An 18,836-nucleotide genomic window follows, 5' to 3' on the forward strand; every position below is an offset into this window, starting at 1 on the left:
TGATATTCGACTTCAAGAATTGTCCTTGATTGATGCTTTGAGCAAATCTGTAGGTTGCAGATTCCTTAACTTCCCCTACTTTGTGAAATTGTGGAGCTCCGTCCATGGTGTATTTCTACCTCAATCTTTAGGCTGACATCCCCAAATTCCATTCTATCTTCCTGTTTTTTTTTTGGCTTCAAGCCGCCCTTTTTCGGGTTTTCGGCATGAGCCTCCTCCCTTAGGTACGAGCTGCCCTTTTCGGATTTTCAGCACGAACCCCCTCCTTTAGGTACGAGCCGCCCTTTTCGGGTTTTCAGCACGAACCCCGCTCCGTTTTTTTTTTTTTTTTTTTTTTTTTTTTTTTTTAGGCATAGTACTTCTTCACCGCATCCGCATTTATTGGATTAGGCAAATCTCCCCCATCCATGTTAGCCAAAATCAAAGCTCCTCCTGAAAAAGCTTTCTTTACCACGTATGGCCCTTCCCAATTCGGCATCCATTTTCCCCGAAAATCAGTTTGATTAGGGAGTATTCTTTTGAGAACCAACTCTCCTTCTCGAAACTGCCTGGGATGAACTTTTTTCTCGTATGCTCGCATCATCCTTCGTTGGTACATTTGACCATGACAAAGAGCCGTCAGCCTTTTCTCCTCAATCAGATTCAACTGTTCGTAACGGGAGCGGGCCCACTCAGCATCTTCCAATTCCGTTTCCATCAACACCCTCAATGATGGGATTTCTACTTCAACAGGTAGGACTGCTTCGGCACCGTATACTAATGAGTACGGAGTTGCCCCGGTGGAGGTACGCACAGAAGTTCGATATGCATGTAGGGCAAACGAAAGTTTCTCATGCCAATCTTTATAAACTTCAGTCATCTTTTCGACAATCTTCTTGATGTTTTTGTTGGCTGCCTCTACCGCTCCGTTCATCTTCGGACGGTAAGTTGTCGAGTTATGATGCTTGATCTTGAATTTAGCGCAAACATCCTTCACCATCGCACCATTCAAATTGCTTGCGTTATCCGTAATGATCCTTTCTGGAAGTCCATACCGACATATGATCTCCTTTTGGATGAACCTACACACCCCCTTTTGTGTCACATTGGCATAGGAAGCTGCTTCTACCCATTTCGTGAAATAATCGATGGCCACCAATATGAATCGATGTCCATTAGAGGCTTTTGGCGTAATAAGTCCAATCACATCCATTCCCCACATTGAAAATGGCCAAGGTGCTGTGAAAACATGCAATGGGGCTGGTGGAGCATGGATCCTATCAGCGTATACTTGACACTTGTGGCATTTTCGAGCAAAGTTTATGCAGTCTGATTCCAATGTCAACCAATAATAACCAGCTCTCATAATTTGTCTAGCCAACATATGCCCATTAGCATGAGCTCCACAAGTTCCTTCATGGACTTCTTTCATTATTTTATTGGCTTCCGCAACATCCACACATCTCAAGAGTACTTGGTCTCGACTCCTTTTGTAGAGCACTTCTCCGCTAAGGAAGAAACCCATTGCTAACCTTCTAAGAGTTCGCTTGTCATTATCCGTGACATTCTCAGGGTATGTCTGGTGCTTGATGTATTGCATGATATCATGATACCACGGCTTACCATCAACCTCTTCTTCAACATTCAAGCAGTGTGCGGAGACTTCACGGACTTCTAAATCAAAAGGGCGTACATCGGCCGCCTCTTTTATTTTGAACATCGCTGCGAGGGTGGCTAAAGCATCAGCAATCTGATTCTCTTCTCGAGGCAAATGGTTGAAGCTGATTTCTTTGAACTGTTTGCTTAATTCTGTAACTAGCTTTTTATATGGAACTAGTTTAGGATCTCTAGTTTCCCATTCACCTTTCATTTGACATATCACTAAAGCCGAATCTCCGTAAACATCTATCGCATCAGCCTTCATATCAATTGCTGCTTGTAATCCCAGTACCAACGCCTCATACTCCGCCATATTGTTAGTACAATTGAAATTCAATCTTGCCGTGGCCGGATAGTACTTTCCATTTGGAGAAATCAACACTGCCCCAATTCCGTGCCCCAAAGCATTGGATGCCCCATCAAAATACACCTTCCATGGATTAAGTTCATTGGGACCAACCTCTTCTATATGCAAGACGGCCATCAAATCTTCATCTGGGAAATCGAAACTTACAGATTCATAATCTTCATTAGCTCGATCTGCAAGGAAATCGGCGATGGCGCTCCCTTTGATTGATTTTTGGGACACATACACAATGTCATACTCAGACAATAGCACTTGCCATCGAGCTATTCTTCCGGACAGGCAGGGTTTTTCAAAAATATACTTGATGGGATCTAATTTCGCCACCAACCATGTTGTGTGATACAACATATACTGCCGGAGCCTCTGAGCGGTCCATGCTAGTGCACAACACATCTTTTCGAGCGCAGAATATTTGGACTCATACTCCATGAATTTCTTGCTCAAGTAATATACGGCTCGTTCTTTCTTCCCAGTTTCATCATGTTGTGCCAACACACATCCCATAGAATTCTTGTTCACAGTCAAATACAAAATGAGAGGTTTTTCGACCATCGGTGGCATCAACACCGGTGGATTTGTGAGATATTCTTTGATTTTATCAAAGGCTATTTGACATTCTTCATTCCACTCTCCTGGGTCTCGTTTCCGAAGCAGCTTGAAGATTGGATCACATTTGCAGGTGAGCTGGGATATAAATCGAGCAATGTAATTCAGCCTCCCTAAAAATCCTCTCACTTCTTTTTGCGTTTTGGGAGGTGGTAGCTCTTGAATAGCTCGTTATTTTATCCGGGTCCACTTCGATTCCTTTTTCACTGACTATGAACCCCAACAATTTCCCAGAGGTTACACCGAAAGTGCATTTTGCAGGATTCAACTTGAGCTGGAACTTCCGCAATCTCTCGAACAGTTTCTTGAGATTGACAGTATGATCCATTTCTGTATGAGATTTTGCAATCATGTCATCCACGTATACCTCTATCTCTTTATGCATCATATCGTGGAACAAAGCTACCATTGCCCTTTGGTAAGTGGCGCCTGCATTCTTCAATCCAAATGGCATTACTTTGTAACAAAACGTTCCCCACATGGTCACGAACGTTGTTTTTTCCATATCTTCGGGTGCCATCTTAATCTGATTGTAACCAGAAAAGCCATCCATGAATGAGAACAAAGCATGTTTTGCCGTGTTGTCCACAAGAGTATCAATATGTGGCAAAGGGAAGCTATCCTTCGGACTCGCTCTGTTCAAATCCCTATAGTCGACGCACATTCGAACTTTTCCATCCTTCTTAGGAACTGGAACTATATTAGCTACCCATTCAGGGTACTTAGCCACCTCCAAAAATCCAGCATCGAATTGCCTTTTTACTTCCTCTTTAATCTTCAGCAACATCTCTGGCTTCATCCTTCTCAACTTCTGTTTAATAGGCTTGCAATCTGGTTCCAAAGGTAACTTGTGAACAACCATGTCAGTATTAAGACCTGGCATGTCCTGATATGACCAAGCAAACACGTCCACATATTCACGGAGCAATTCTTCCAGCTTTTGCCGTTCATCGGATGACAGCGAGGTGCCAATCTTAACCTCTTTCTTCTCTTCCCCACTTCCGAGGTCAATCATTTCCGTGAGTTCCTGATGAGGTAAAATCTCCTTTTCTTCCTGTTCCAACATTCTCGACAAATCAGGGGGTAAGCTGTAGTCATCCACCTCCTCTTCATTTTTCAATTCATCAATGTTCGGGATTATCTCAAAATCGATATTCAAATCGTTGTCTAGATTGTCTTCGTGTTCATTATTTAAAGACCTGCAAACAGGTAAAGTTGGACGGGTGTATGGGCAAGTATTTATTGGCTAAAAGAATAGATGAATGGAAATATGCAAAAAGATTGATGAGTTATGAAACACATTATGCATTGTCATTTATTCAAATGGTGAAGGTAACAGAAAGCCCTACTTAAACAGGAAATTAATCTTAACACCATTGGGCATAGGCATTTAGATAAAATTGTTCATTACATTTTCGAAGACTTAAAGATGATGGGCAGTTCCGTGGCTGTCCAATTGCTTAGCTCCTCTCCTGGCAGTACTGGATACACCACAGGGATCTTCCCATCAGGTTCTTCATCTTTGATCATATGAATTGATAGCTCATCAAACACCCGTGGAACCTGATTGACCTCGTCCGATGCCTTGCACCCCACGAATCGAAAGGTTTCATACAAAAAGGGAATTGTTTTTTTCCAAAATTCTTCCTCCTCACTTTCTTCATAAAACTCGATTTCTGACAAATCCATCAACTCTTGCAACTTAAGACGAAAGCCATCACAATTTTGAATGGAATGTCCAACAACCCCCATATGGAATTTGCAAGAAAGGGTGAGATCATGTCCTACTTCTTTTATCTCTATCGGTTCTGGAGTGATGGCTTTTATTTTGGACAACGCCTCAAACACTCTATCCATCGGTGTTCGAATCTCGTTGACATTCTTTTTCACCCTTCGAATCATCCTTTCATGTATTGCATTCACTGTCGGACCTCCATGGTTAGGCAATGGATTCCCATCAACATTTGAATTGTCTTTTTTGGCAAAATTTAGAAGTCCTGCTTTAATGAGCGCTTGGACCTTATGTTTTAAAGCAGTACAATTCTCGGTGGAGTGCCCTTGAATTCCAAAATGGTAATCACAATGTGCATTCGGGTCATACCATTTCGGGAAAGGTGGTCGGAGTGGTTCTAAAGGGGTTCGAGCAAGGAGTCGATTTTCTATGAGTTGTGGCAGCAATGTAGTGTAAGGGACTGGAATAGGATCAAACTTTGGTCTTTCTGGGGTAGTTTTAGGTCCTCTTTGACCATGGCTAGGATTATTGGTTGAAGCTACCGGTCTTGGTGGTGGAGTTTGTGGAAGAACATTGGTTTGAAATGTTGGTTGCGGGACGGGTTGGTACACATATGGGTTTTGTGTGATGTTGCCTATGTGCGGATAGAAGGGTTGGTATGGAGGGTACGGGTAATATGGGTTAAAGTTGTGAGCTTGTTGGCTGTCGCGAGCAACTGCTTGCACATCCCCTTCTTTCTTTTTGGGCGTACTCCATTTCTTTGAGCTGGCAACTTCATGCCCTTCAATTTTTCCGCTTTTGATAGCTCCTTCTATTATTTCTCCCGATAAGACCAGATCTGCAAAGTTTTTTGTGGCATTGCCGATCAAGCGCTCATAGAATGGAGCTCGGAGGGTATTTATGAACAAGACAGTCATCTCCTTATCAGTGAGAGGTGGCTGAACTTGCGCTGCTGTATCTCTCCACCTTTGGGCATATTCCTTGAAGTTCTCGCTTTGCTTCTTCTCCATAGTTTGTAATGACAAACGATCAGGGGCTAATTCAGCCACATGCTTGTATTGGGCTATGAAGGCTCTTGCTAAGTCTTTCCAAGTCTTAATACGGTTTCGATCTAGCTGTACGTACCACCGAGCAGCTGACCCAGTCAAACTGTCTTGAAAAAAATGGATCAGTAACTTATCATCGTGAGACTGTGCAGCCATCTTCCGACAGTACATGGTGATATGTGCCATGGGACATTTTGTTCCGTCATATTTTTCAAATTCCGGAACCTTGAACTTGGCAGGGATCAATACATCTGGCACTAAGCATAGCTCGGTTGCGTCTATGGTACCAAACCTATCAACTCCTTCGATAGCACGAAGACGCTCTTCCAATAAGTCGTACTTCTTCTGGTCTTTTTCATTTTCTCCTGTTTGCGACGAGTCTTTTCTCAGTTTCTCTTGTTCTTTTGGGTCGTCTAAATCTGGGACGTGTATTGGTTCAGCAGGATTTATCCCAAGGTATGGCCCAAATTGCCCCTGAGTCGGTTGATGGCCTAGCGGGGGTGGTGCATTGTAATAGATGGATGGCATCACTTGAGGGTGGACCCTTTGAGAGGTTTGGGCATGTGGTGGAGTGAACCCTGGGGGATAGGATGGATCGTCCCTTTGGTTTTCACTGTCTTGTGCTGGTGGGTTTTCTAACGGAGCTGGCTCTTCGATCGCTCTTTTTCCTTTACTGAGACTCATCATCAATTCCATCATCTTTGCTAACTGTTCTCTTATTTCTTCTTGAGCTCTCTCCATTCTATCCATTCGCTCACTTTGTTCTTCTTCCATGATCCTTGCTCGTCGACGCGTATTATGAACACGTTGGTCACTTGGCTTAGGTGGTCGAGCTATTTTTGGAACCTTATTGTAATCATAAACGTGAATTAGATGCATGTATGAATGAAGAAAATGAACCCCTTATCTTTATTTACAGGTGAAAATACTTATTGTCATGAAATGAGGATTTATGCACATGTGAATGATCATGTACTAAAAGTATCTGTCACATAACACCCCTCAACAAAGTAATTCAATGCATAAGCTATTGTTTCTTGTTGCAATTCAGGAGTCATCTTTTGCATCTACTTTGTCAATGGTTGTCAAATGACATACTTTTCCTATATACAAAATTATGATGCAAACATGCATATGTAAAAAGTTCAAGTTAGCACTATAAACAAAAATTCCAAAAGATAAATGAAAGTAATTAGTAACCTGATACCTTTATTATTCGCGGAGAAGAATTTAGAACAAGGGGATTATGAAAATTCCTTCATGTGTACCTAATCAAAAGGTATATTCTCACGGGTGAAGCTCTACCTAAGCAAAGGCGACTCTCGGTATTTTACATGCTGAGTTTGGGTTGAAAATGGAGCTAAAGGTTCCCAAATCGCTCCTCACTGTCGTCCACACGGACTAGTAAGGCACCCCGGTCCTCACCCATTACAGGCTTCAAACGGACTAGGTTCGATTTGAGTGGGAGTCTTCACTAGCCCATGCGGAGGTTATCACCTCACGAGAGCGTAGCTACTTAACTCCCTCCTAATTAAGGATAAAGCCCGGGTGGAAGGCTTATGCATGAATGCAAGATGTGTCGATGTGTGAGAAGGAATATACCGACCTTGGATCAATAATTTCACATTCCCCTTATCCTAAATTTCCCGCAATTATTAAAATAGTGAAGTAATAATAACAAACAAATAAATAAATGCACTAAACAAAAATATGCAAAATTAATGCTAGGGAAAACAACAAATTATTTAAGGCTTAAGATAACTTATGATTAATTAATGGCTTGACTCTCGAAGTCCCCAGTGGAGTCGCCATCTGTCGTGACGTGCGGGTCCGGGAACCCGTCCGCCAGACGCGGGGCGAAAATTAAAATCGCAAGGTGTGGGAGTCGCCACCAATCTTTTTTATCTAGGTGTGATTGGTCACCTATTAACCCGGTTCTTAATCGACGAAATCCTAAATTAATTTTAGGTCCGTCGAAATAACGAGAACTGGTCCACGTTTTTTAAAGATGGGTTCGGGAGTGCGGTTACGCACGGAGAAGGGTTAGCACCTCCGTGACGCCCGTTCTGCGAACGGTACCATTTAATCTTAAGTTATCTTAATATTGCCTTTTCTTAGTTTAATCCCTCTTTTATTAATTAAATTTTTATTGAATTGTCAGACTGAGTTTTTCACTTGGTCTTACGTATGCATATGATGCAGGCGTAGAATGAGGTCGTGACTTGTTTATTTTAAATGATGGAGTCGGTAATCTTTTATTGGAAAATTATTCGAAGACTATCCCAACGCTTTGGTGAAGTCTCGAAATCCTCCTCACCTAGAGATATCCCGGAAGAACTCGTCTCTACGAGCTCCTCGGGGAAATCCCATCATCGGGATTCCCGCGCCATTTGCAAAATAAGAGTGGCATGCAATGACAGTATAAAATGATGGTATCTACATGCACGCGTTTATTGATTATTTAAAAATTTTGATTATTTGTTATTTATTATTATTATTATTATTTTTTAAATATATACTTTATTTTTTGGTTATTTAAATCCATGTTTGTTGTTGATCAATTTTTTTACTTGTTTACAAAGCTTATCTAAATAATTAATTAATTAACTTTTAAACGATTGGATTGTTTAGTAATATTTATTTAAATTAACAAAAATTTTCATATATTATATATATTTTTCTAACAATGATTATTAGGCTTAATGGGTTTTGGAGTTTAGAGTTCGGATTTATCCCGACGCTTCGGTGAAAATCCGTCTCTGACTTTGTACCCGAAAATATCCACCGGAAAGAGGCAACTCTTTGCCCCTTTTTGATGGTAATACTCAAATATTTATTTCAATTATATTATTTATTATATTTATTTATTTATTTTTCATTTTTATTATTATCATTATTATTTTTTATTATTATTTTTTATATTTTTATATTTTTATATTTTTTTATTTAAAAAATATAATATAATATATAAATATATATATTCGCATCATTAATTATTATTATTATTATTTTATTATTATTATTTTTAGCCTCCAAATATATTTATAATATTAACATTTTTTATTATTTATCATTGTTATTATTTACATATATATTTTAATTTTTAATTTTATGAATTTTTTTATTTTTAATTTTTTGATTTTTAATATTAAGTATAAATATTTCTTTCCTAAAAAATATATTTTTATTAAAATGGGCTAGACCCAACACCATGAAGCCCAACAAAACAAAACAAAACAAAAAAAAAAAAAAAAAAAAAAAGAGGAAATGGGTCATACCTTGTTGGGCTGGACGGATGGCCCAAGTGGTCTGGGCTGCGCGGAAGTCTGCCTGGCCCGCTTCCTTGGTCCGCTTGGGCTTCTCTTAAACGCACCGTTTTGGGCTCAGGAGACTCCCTCAAACGACGTCGTTTAGGCGCCGACCCTTGGAATCCTTCACTTCACTGAAACGGCGCCGTTTAGGCGTACTTACTCTGGGTATAAAATCCCTTTTCGGCTTTTTTTATTCATTTTCTCACTTTTTTTCTCTCTCTAGCCAAACTCTCCCTCTGCCTTCTCTCTAAAACTCTTCCTCTCCCCGCCGGCGCCGGTGTCTTCCCGTCTTCTCGCCGACCTCCCTCTCTCTTCTCCCTACTTGCCGGCAGATCTCTCTCTTTCTTCGCTCAGATCTGAACCTTCCGTCGATCTCTCTCTCTCTTCACTCGGATCTCCCCTTCCGTCGGCCTCCCCCTTTTCTCCCGGATCTCACCCTTTTCTCCTTGTTTTTCTTTTTGTTCTTTCTCTCCTCTTTTTGTGGCTAATTCTCTTGATGATTTTTTTGTTTTTTTTGTGTTGTGGCTAACTGCTGTTTTCTTTCTTTTTTCAGGGTTTTAAGGAGCCGGGTTGTCCAATTTTTTGGACAACCCGGTGAGGGGGGGGTTCTGGCACCCCTGGGGTTGGTGGCCAGAACCCCCATCCCGCGTAGTGGGTGGGGGATGGGACGGCGACGGGATGGCTGGGCGTACGCCCAGCCATCCCGATTTTTTTTTTTTTTTATTTTTTATTATTATTTTTTTATTTATTTTATTTATTTATTTTATTATTTTTTTTTATTATTTATGTGTCTACAGTGAGCAAAATCAATTCTGACCAATTATCCATCCAAACCAAATACAATTTGGGTAAAACGATTCGATTTAATTGGTCCATTAGATCAATTAAAAATGATTGGTCCATTTGATCCTTAAGTATAGTGGACCAAACTATCCAATTCACCCATTTGCTCACCCCTAGATTGAGACAAAAGATTTCCACAAGGTGTTAATTGAGAAAAAGAAATCATAATGTGTCCTATGAGAAAAGTTGAAATCACAAAAAAGTGTTGGTCAAATTTACTCAAACATTAAATATTATGAAAAATATTCAAATGTAAGACAAACATATAAAAATTAAAAATTTTTTTCTTAACCTTGGTGTCAAATAAAAATGAATAGTTGATTTAAAAGTACAGAGAGTGTGATTCAAATCTAAAAAGTATTTAATTTAAATTTTACCCTTTTTTCCATTTGAGCTTTAGAATAGGTGACCAGAGTTCCAAAGTATTTTAATCTTCAACTTAAATTTGAATTGTTAATTTGTTTAAAATGACAGTATCAATGAAGATAAGGGTTGGATTGACCGGTGTTTATAAACAGTTGTTAAAGTTAATTAAACTTTTATTTAAAATTTTTTCAATTTAAAGCATTATCCTCACCAAATTAAAAAAAAGATAATATATTTAATTATAAAAAATTATTCTATAAATATTACCTTACTAGTAACCCTTAACGGACCATTTTAGATTTTACAATAAACAGAATTGTTTTGTGAAAAAAAAATCCTCAAAATAAATATGAATTAGGAAAGGGGGCCATTCATCTCAACCAAGAAGAAGAAGCGAATAAAGTAGCATAAATTAAGGAAAAGGGTAATAGCGTAAATAACAAATGTCGTTGCAGGTGAAATCGACTACTACCAACAATATTTGTCAGCAATAAATTTAATAATGGCAAACAAACATAAATTAAGGAAAAGGGTAATAGCGTAAATAGGGAAAAATAATGGTTAGAAAATTGGAAACTTGAAAAATAGCGAGAGGCGGGAGGAACAGGTGTACACTATAAAAATGAGTCGCTGGAAGCCAATTCTCTACCACGCACGAAACCGCTGGCCCTAAATCCTCTCTCTCTCTCTCTCCAAAAACTAAAAAGAAAAGTTTTTTTACTTTTTTTTTCGTATTTTTCTTAATTTCGTTACTTTTGAAATTCGAAACAGGATTTCAGAAAAATATAAAACTCTTCAAAAAGCCAGAAAGAAAGCGAAGACGAGAGAAAGGAAAAAGTAGTGCTAGATCGCAAGCCCTAGAAGTAGCGAGAAGGGTTTGTAGATCCTAAATAACGCAATAGCTTCTACTCTTTGCATTGTTCTCGAGAAAATTTTCCCTCATTGATTCGTCTGGTTTTTTTTTGGTTGAGGTACGGACGTGGAGGTTTTCGCTGTTTTTATTTGTTTTTTCCTTTCATTTTCTGTTCGATCTGCGTTTTCTGATTGAAATGTTGCTGCTCTGTTGGTTTCTGAGAAAGGAAAGGAAATTTTGGATGTCGCTTTTGTTTTATGTTGTGTAGGTTTTGAGTGACGGTGGCGGCCATGGGAGATCTAATATTTTCTCTCATTTTCCCAGCAACCAAATGCAGCTCAAAAACTTTTAATTTTTTCCGTCGTCTATTTGTCGTCGCCATTTCTGTGTTCTGTCGTGTTGATTATAATTTTCTCATGAAATGGAGAATCCAAAAGATTATTGAGAAAATGTTCCGTTTCGAACTGTAACGGATAGGAAAGCTGATACGTGTTTATTAATTGTTTACTATTTCTCTGTCCTATATTTTTTTGGCTTTTTGTTGTTCAAACTTTTTACAGCTGAGATCTGCTTTGTTATTTTTGTTTTTAGCGATTCTGCTTTCGTTTTACGACGTACTTTCCTCATCGCTGATTAAGATTTTTTAGAAGTTAGAACCATAATAGTTTCCTTTGAGCATCTCGCAAATCCTTTTTTTTTTTTCCTCTTTGTCGCCTAATTTTTAGAAATGAAGAACTTCTTTGATTTTTTTTTAAATAATTCTGTTCCTCTGTTCTTTGGTTAGATTCTGGAGAAAACTAAATATGATGCTGCATGTTAAAAAAAATGAGAAACTTTTTACCATTTTAGAATTTCCCTTTTTGTTTTTGGAAAAAAAGCTGGAACTTGCTTTAAAAATATTGAAATTGGTGATCTTCTTTTCAGCCAAAATTTGAGAATTTTGTGATTATATGAATTGTTAACTCGTGATGTTCTGATTCTTTACAATATGTGATACAGTTGGAGGATGCAGCAGTTGCTTCTTTAAAAAGCTTACACTTTGCAGAAGAGGGAATTTAACGGAACATTGCTGTGTTAGCGGATAATTGAGGTTTTTAAATTTTCAAAATCATGGTTGCTACTGCTGCTACATCTGCATTCTTTCCGGTCACTTCATCCCCGGACTCCTCTGACTCGAAAAACAAGAAGCTTGGAAGTGGATCTACTAACCTTGGAGGTATCAAGTCGAAACCATCTACTTCTTCTGGAATTTTGCAAGTCAAGGCAAATGCTCAAGCTCCTCCAAAAATAAATGGTACCACGGTCGTGACAACTCCAGTGGAAAGTTTCAAGAATGAGGACACTGCTAGTTCCCCTCCTCCCAGGACATTTATAAACCAGTTACCTGATTGGAGCATGCTTCTTGCTGCTATCACGACAATTTTCTTGGCTGCTGAGAAGCAGTGGATGATGCTTGATTGGAAACCCAGGCGGCCTGACATGCTCATTGATCCATTTGGTATAGGGAGGATTGTTCAGGATGGTCTTGTTTTCCGCCAGAATTTCTCTATAAGGTCTTACGAGATAGGTGCTGATCGGACAGCATCCATAGAGACGCTAATGAATCATTTACAGGTTGGTTATAGTTATAAGGCTGGAATGTTGAGCAACTTATGTTGGGAACTAAAAATTTATATTTACTCATTTTTTATGTAGATGTATTGCATAAGCTTGGCTTTTCAATTAATATTTCTCTTTTTGGCAGGAAACGGCTATTAATCATTGTAGAAGCGCTGGACTGCTTGGAGAAGGTTTTGGTTCAACCCCTGAGATGTGCAAGAAAAACCTAATATGGGTAGTCACTCGCATGCAAGTTGTGGTTGATCGCTATCCTACATGGTAAGTCATAGGTTTTTGCTCATGATTTGCTCTTATAGCATCAATTCATGACAAGCCACTTTTGCTCTACCCATGTTGTTGTGGTTTATATACATATGATGTTATGTTGATACAGTACATTATGTGAGGCATATGTTGTGCTGCTAACTATTTTAGTTCTTGCATTCCACTGGCTAGATTTTTATTTTCTTTTGGCTAGGAAGATATAGAAACAGGCTATGGATCAGTTTAACCTCTAACTTTGAACTCTTGTGGCCTCATCTGTTTCTTAGGCAAATGATCTTATATCACATCTCATGCACTCAAAGTTTTGTTCTGTTAAAACATGGATCTATTTTCTTACTTAAGGTAAAAGGTGAGTTATTGGTATTGGTATAAACAATTGGCAAGTTATTGGTGTAAGCAATTCAATTAATATTGGCTGGATTATTTTGTCAGTTGACTGGTTATAGCTTGTGACAGAAGCTGGGATTATATATTGAAGCAAATTATGACCATGCAGGGGCAAGGCTATTTGTCTGTTCACTTTATAAACATGGCCTCTTCTGTGGTTTACTTAGGCATTAGGCAGGTTTTAATGTTGAATATAATAAATATTACAAGGGTTTTTGCATTTTTACTCTCTTTGATGGATGCCTACTAGCCTTATGAGGGTGAAGGTTTTGGAAACCATTAAGATATATTGTAGATCACTTATTTATAAGATTTGGAAGCAATGGGGCTCAAAATATTTCTTGTGGATCACATATTTATAAAATTTGAATGAATGAATTTTAAGGAGAGTCATTGCTTTTGGTATATCATAAAATTTAGTGATTCTGCATGTATTAGGATTACTATGAAAGTTGATATTGTTGAACATTGAACTCATTTATCTCTGTCTTGCAGGGGTGATGTTGTTCAAGTAGACACTTGGGCCAGTGCATCGGGAAAGAATGGTATGCGACGGGATTGGCTTGTCAGTGATAGTAAAACTGGTGAAATTTTAACAAGAGCCTCAAGGTAGGGCATCATTTACAGAAGTTGCTTCTTGTGCTTATGGGTGATTTTTACTCTTAGCTTTAAACAAACGAATGGATCATCTTTTTTTTTTGAATCAAAACTAGCTTTTCCAAATGCCAAATATCACAGTATTATGCAGCTAATATAACATTATACTCTCCAGTCACTGACTTTATCCCTAGAACAACTGAATGAATGGGTCATCTTTGACATCAGTCTGGAAAGGATCACATTTATTCTTACTATTTTACAACATGATCTGATATTTTGCCATGTGTCTTGTTCTTCTCACAATTAAAAAAAATGTGAGTAGCCACGGTCAGAATTTATTGTCTCTAAAATATTTCAAAATTTTGTTTTGCAAGCATTTTTAATGTTTTCAATTGATCTTTGAGTCTTTGTTTTGGTTTTCTAGGCAACAAAGTGTAACTGTTCTTTTCCTCTGTGAGCTTGTACATTATTAAATGGTGTTTCAGGAGTAACTTTTCTGGGTTCCCTTTGTTCTGATTTTGCTTGGTGACCTGCAGTGTATGGGTGATGATGAATAAGCTTACTAGAAGGTTATCTAAAATTCCAGAAGAGGTCCGAGGAGAAATAGAACCTTATTTTATGAATTCTGATCCTGTTGTGGCTGAGGATAGTAGGAAATTAGTGAAACTTGATGACAGCACAGCAGATTATGTCCGTAAAGGTTTAACTGTAAGCCCCTGCTTCCCCCTCTCTCTTCTTCGGCGTAGTCATGGCTATGGGCACCTATAATTGTCTTGCTATTCATTTGTTGCATTCTTGTTTGAAGTGTATTTTAACTTTGCAGCCCAGATGGGGTGATTTGGATGTCAACCAGCATGTCAATAATGTGAAGTACATTGGCTGGATCCTTGAGGTAGAATCTTTCCCGCTACATTTCAATGATTTTCTTTTGAACTTCCCCTCCTCCCCCTTTAACTCTTCTCCCCCCATGACTAACAAATGAACCAAAATTGTAACCATTTTATCTCATATATTGGACCTGTGGTGCTCAGCAAGAAGTTGCTAGGGGGGCCCTTGAAAATTCTTACCTGACTAGAATTAGCTATTTGTCCTGGCTGGAAGCATAGAAATCAGTTGTGGTTGTTTTCAAATCACATTTGTCTTCCAGCCAAAAATAAAAAATCTTATTGACTTTAACATTCCATAGAAGTATTTAAGTTTCTGTTATCTATGAAAATGAATTGTGTGCCTACATTTTCACTTGGCTGATACTGATCACCAATGCCCCAACTTTGATAGAAGCTTTTTTGGAGCCAAGGGCCTCCAAGTTGAGTAGAGGAAACTAATGAGAAACTGCAATTTAGGAACTCAGTGCTTGGAATCTGATTTAGGATGTACTTCTTCCTGTGATTTTACCAATTATCTCATTCATGCATTTGGAAGTTTCATGCATCTAACTGGAAGGTAATACTGGCTGCAGAGTGCTCCACTGCCAATCTTGGAGACTCACGAGCTTTCTTCAATGACACTGGAATATAGGAGGGAGTGTGGGAGAGACGGTGTGCTGCAGTCCCTAACTGCTGTCTCTGACTCTGGTGTGGGCAACTTGGTGAACTTTGGTGAAATCGAGTGCCAGCACTTGCTCCGACTCGAGGATGGGTCTGAGATTGTGAGAGGGAGGACTGAGTGGAGGCCTAAGTATGCGAAAAGTTTTGGTAATGTGGGCCAACTTCCTGCTGAAAGTGCATAGAATTCAACTTCTGAAGCTTATAAAAAAAAGAATTCAACTTCTGAGTTGTGGCTGGAGGGGCAGTAGTCTCGTTGCTGTGTGTCACAATGCTTGTGTAGATCTATCATGTTCTTTGGATTTATATATGTTTCTTCTTTATATATAAATAACTATATATATATTCCTTTTGATTCGTCTTCCTCGAGAGAAAAAAAAAAGGCTGTAAGCTCGTTGTAATTAGCTCTTGCTTTATGCTCTCTCTCTTCCTTGGCTGCCTATGGCCATCCCAGCTGGCTGTCTGCCATGAAGGTAGTTCTGCTTTCGAAAGCCATGTGAGGTGGAACAACTTTTGTATAGGAGGAAATGTTCTCTTATGCTTTGCCTTGCTGGTCGGTTGGTTCCGTATTCAACTGATAGATTCTGGCTACTTTAGGGTAAATCATCTCTTAATTTGGTAGGATATATGTATATTTTTAGCATCTCAATTTAATGGACAGTTGCCTTCCATCTCATCCCAATAATTTGCCTAATATTCTTATTAATTATTATCAAATCAAGAAAGTTGATAGATTGCAAACACAAATCTGTTGGGATTACCATAAAATGATCCAAGAAAATAGAATAAAGGCCAACATGACCCAAGACAGAAACTCAAATTTAGAGATAATAAGCCTTAATAAACATTAGTTAGATATTACATGCTGAGATGTCGTGGTGGTAGCGCATAAACTTGTATATAACGCTCCGCTATGATTTAGATTTTAAAATTTTAAAAGTACTACTTTCTGTCTAATAAAATGAAATTGCTTTATGTCTAACTTTTAATATTCTAAGAATTTTGGAGGAAAATAGTAAGAAGAATATGAAAACAAGTCTTAGGATATTCGGGTATCTTTGCAATCGGGTAGGGGAGAAAGAAGTTATGAATGTCAACGGATACTTTGGAGTCGGGTGTTATATATTATTCGATTTAATTAAGTAATATTAAGACACTTTTCAGGTATTAAATCTATTATTCATCATGGATTCTGGTATTTAACGGGTAATGTTTAGGATATTCAGATATAAATTTGAAAAACAATTATAAATTTAATTGAATATTTATAGGGTTTGGATACTCTATCCAATAATAGAGTTTCCATTCGGATACTTAAAAAATTGTCAAAATATTTACCAAATTCTTACACTCATACATTTTTTTCAATTTAACCCATATATTTAAAATCAAAGCAGTTTAATATCTTGATTTTAAGAATTACTTCAATTTAGTCTCTACTTTTAACAGTATTTAATTTTGCTGTTAAAGAAGATGATGTCAATGTTGACATGACACATTTTGATGATGTGACACTAACATGATGACGTGACATGTCACATGACATCAATATGATCGCATGTCGATGCTGACGTACCACTAATATGCTAACATGTTGGTGCTGCATGGTTGATAAATTTTTTTTTTTAAAAAAAAGTGTGTCATGTTATAGAAATTAAATTTAACAAAAATATATAATATAAGGACTAAATTGAATAAAATTAAGATGTTGAGGGAGTAAATTGAAAAAAAATTTAAAAAATATAAATATTTAAGTAGATAATAAATATACTTATTAATAAGTCAAATATTTAATTGAAAAAGATTTATGGTGTTAAAAATATATATAAATATTTTCTTACTTAATTATTTAATTCTAAAATATATACATTAATTTATCTTTTTTGAAAAAATTAAGTTTGAATTCTCCTTCTATAAAAAAATATTTTGAAATTTATTTGACTTAGTTTTTAACTTGAACTGAACTCAAATTAGCAAAATAGGTTGATTTAGTTACAACTTTCACAATTTATAAATACCCATTCTTTTGGAATTATTCAACATTTGCCCAATTTATCTTTTATTTAAATTTACTCAAATTTCTTATAAAACGATTTTATTTAAGTTCAAATATTACAATTAAATTCTGCTAAATTTAAATTTAAATTATTAATTGGATCTATAAAAAATTTGTAAATACAAAATAAAATGGTACAAATATTTATAATTATATTTAACTTTATCAGTAATAAATGCAGTCTTTAATCCAAAAAATTACAACGTAAAAATTTAAAAAATATAACTTAAAATATTAAATCAAATAAAAACATAAAAAATAAATAAATAATTGACGGGATAGAGTAGCTCAGATTCTATGGGTGTAATAAAAGGTTTGTCATGTCCAAGTTAAACAAATTAGAATGAAGAATTATTTTTATAATTATCGTTAACTCCATATCTCCCTTCTTCATTTTTTTCAAAAGAAAAAACTAAATCAACTTATTTTACTAATTTGAATTCAACTCAAGTTAAAAACTAAATCAAATAAATTTAAAATTTTTATACTATTATATATAGACGAAAAAAATAATTTATTTAATCTGTTTATATTATGTTACTCCAACATAATTTCAGTTCTTCATCTAAATTTGGCTTTACGTATAAAATTATTTTTAATTTTTTTTTTATAGAAAGAGAATTCAAACTCAAATTTTGCAAAGAAAATAAATTAATGTATATATTCTATAATCAAATAATTAAGAAAATATTTTTATATATTTTTTAACACTATAAATTTTTTACATTTAAATATTTAGCTTATTAATAAGTATATCTATCATATATTTAAATATTTTTTTCAATTTAGTCTCTTAATATTTCAATTTTGTTCAATTTAAACTTACATAATATTTTTTGTTCAATTTAGTTCTTATGACGTAATATCAATTTAAAAAAAAAAATTTTTTTGACCTATCACATGGTACCAACACATTAGCATTACCACGTCATCTTATTAGTGTCACGTGACACAGCCACGTCATCATGTTAGTGTCATGTTATCAAAATGTGTTACGTCAACACTGATGTCATCTCTTTTAATGACAAAAATAGATTGTCGTTAGGAAGAGAGACTAAATTGAAATAATTCTCAAAATTAAAAAATTAAATTACTTCGATTTTGACCACAAAAACTAAATTAAATAAAATACATAAATATAAGGATTTAGTGGATATTTTGACCCTTCAAAAATCATAGATATTCTACCCATTGATATCGAGGAGGAGGTGAGTTGAAGGATTTCTTATATAAAGGTAATAGGTCTCTCCTGGCTTTCCCTGGATGAAGTGGGCAATCTGGCTCAGGGCCTTTGTCCGTGATGAAGTCCTCAAACCAACCCAATTAAACGAGCCCATTCTTTTTAATTTCAAAACTAGGTCCTGATTGATAGAGTAAAGTTTATGATTATTTGTTACATTTTTAGTTTTATCTTAACTATTAATTTAATTTCTTTTAACAATTTTTACCTACAAGTATCATTAGACTTGATTTCTAACTTAGATCGTAAACATACAACTCCTCAATCAATCATACAAAAATGTTAACACATCAACACTAATGAAAAGGAAAACTATTCTTTTGAATTTAATTTGTATTCAATTCTTTCTCACATGCAATATGA

The 18,836-nt window shown here is 36.5% G+C and overlaps 1 protein-coding gene and 1 non-coding gene across 2 annotated transcripts; one reads left to right on the forward strand and one right to left on the reverse strand.

The window, feature by feature from the left end:
- The first annotated feature begins 10,559 nt into the window (after positions 1-10,559).
- On the forward strand, positions 10,560-15,853 carry FATB (fatty acyl-ACP thioesterases B). Its single transcript, XM_007013216.3, has 7 exons — positions 10,560-10,880; positions 11,762-12,376; positions 12,507-12,640; positions 13,529-13,642; positions 14,170-14,341; positions 14,457-14,525; positions 15,093-15,853. The coding sequence occupies exons 2-7, from the start codon at positions 11,873-11,875 to the stop codon at positions 15,360-15,362; spliced, it is 1,263 nt and encodes a 420-aa protein (XP_007013278.3). The 5' UTR covers positions 10,560-10,880; positions 11,762-11,872; the 3' UTR covers positions 15,363-15,853.
- A 1,663-nt stretch (positions 15,854-17,516) lies between these two features.
- LOC148760654 (small nucleolar RNA snoR8a) lies at positions 17,517-17,609 on the reverse strand. The gene has a single exon (XR_016028714.1). It is a non-coding gene; the product is annotated as a small nucleolar RNA snoR8a (small nucleolar RNA).
- Between the last annotated feature and the right edge of the window lie 1,227 nt (positions 17,610-18,836).

This window comes from Theobroma cacao, chromosome 9 (genome assembly GCF_053813885.1).
Source record: "Theobroma cacao isolate CCN51 chromosome 9, ASM5381388v1, whole genome shotgun sequence".
NCBI classification, from domain to species: Eukaryota; Viridiplantae; Streptophyta; class Magnoliopsida; order Malvales; family Malvaceae; genus Theobroma; species Theobroma cacao.

Bases quoted from the DNA above. Each gene is read 5' to 3' on its own strand.
- FATB (XM_007013216.3), top strand. From the start codon at position 11,873: ATGGTTGCTACTGCTGCTACATCTGCATTCTTTCCGGTCACTTCATCC. The intron at 13,643-14,169 runs GTAGGGCATCAT...GGTGACCTGCAG, and splicing joins ATTTTAACAAGAGCCTCAAG to TGTATGGGTGATGATGAATA. The intron at 14,342-14,456 runs GTAAGCCCCTGC...TTAACTTTGCAG, and splicing joins ATGTCCGTAAAGGTTTAACT to CCCAGATGGGGTGATTTGGA.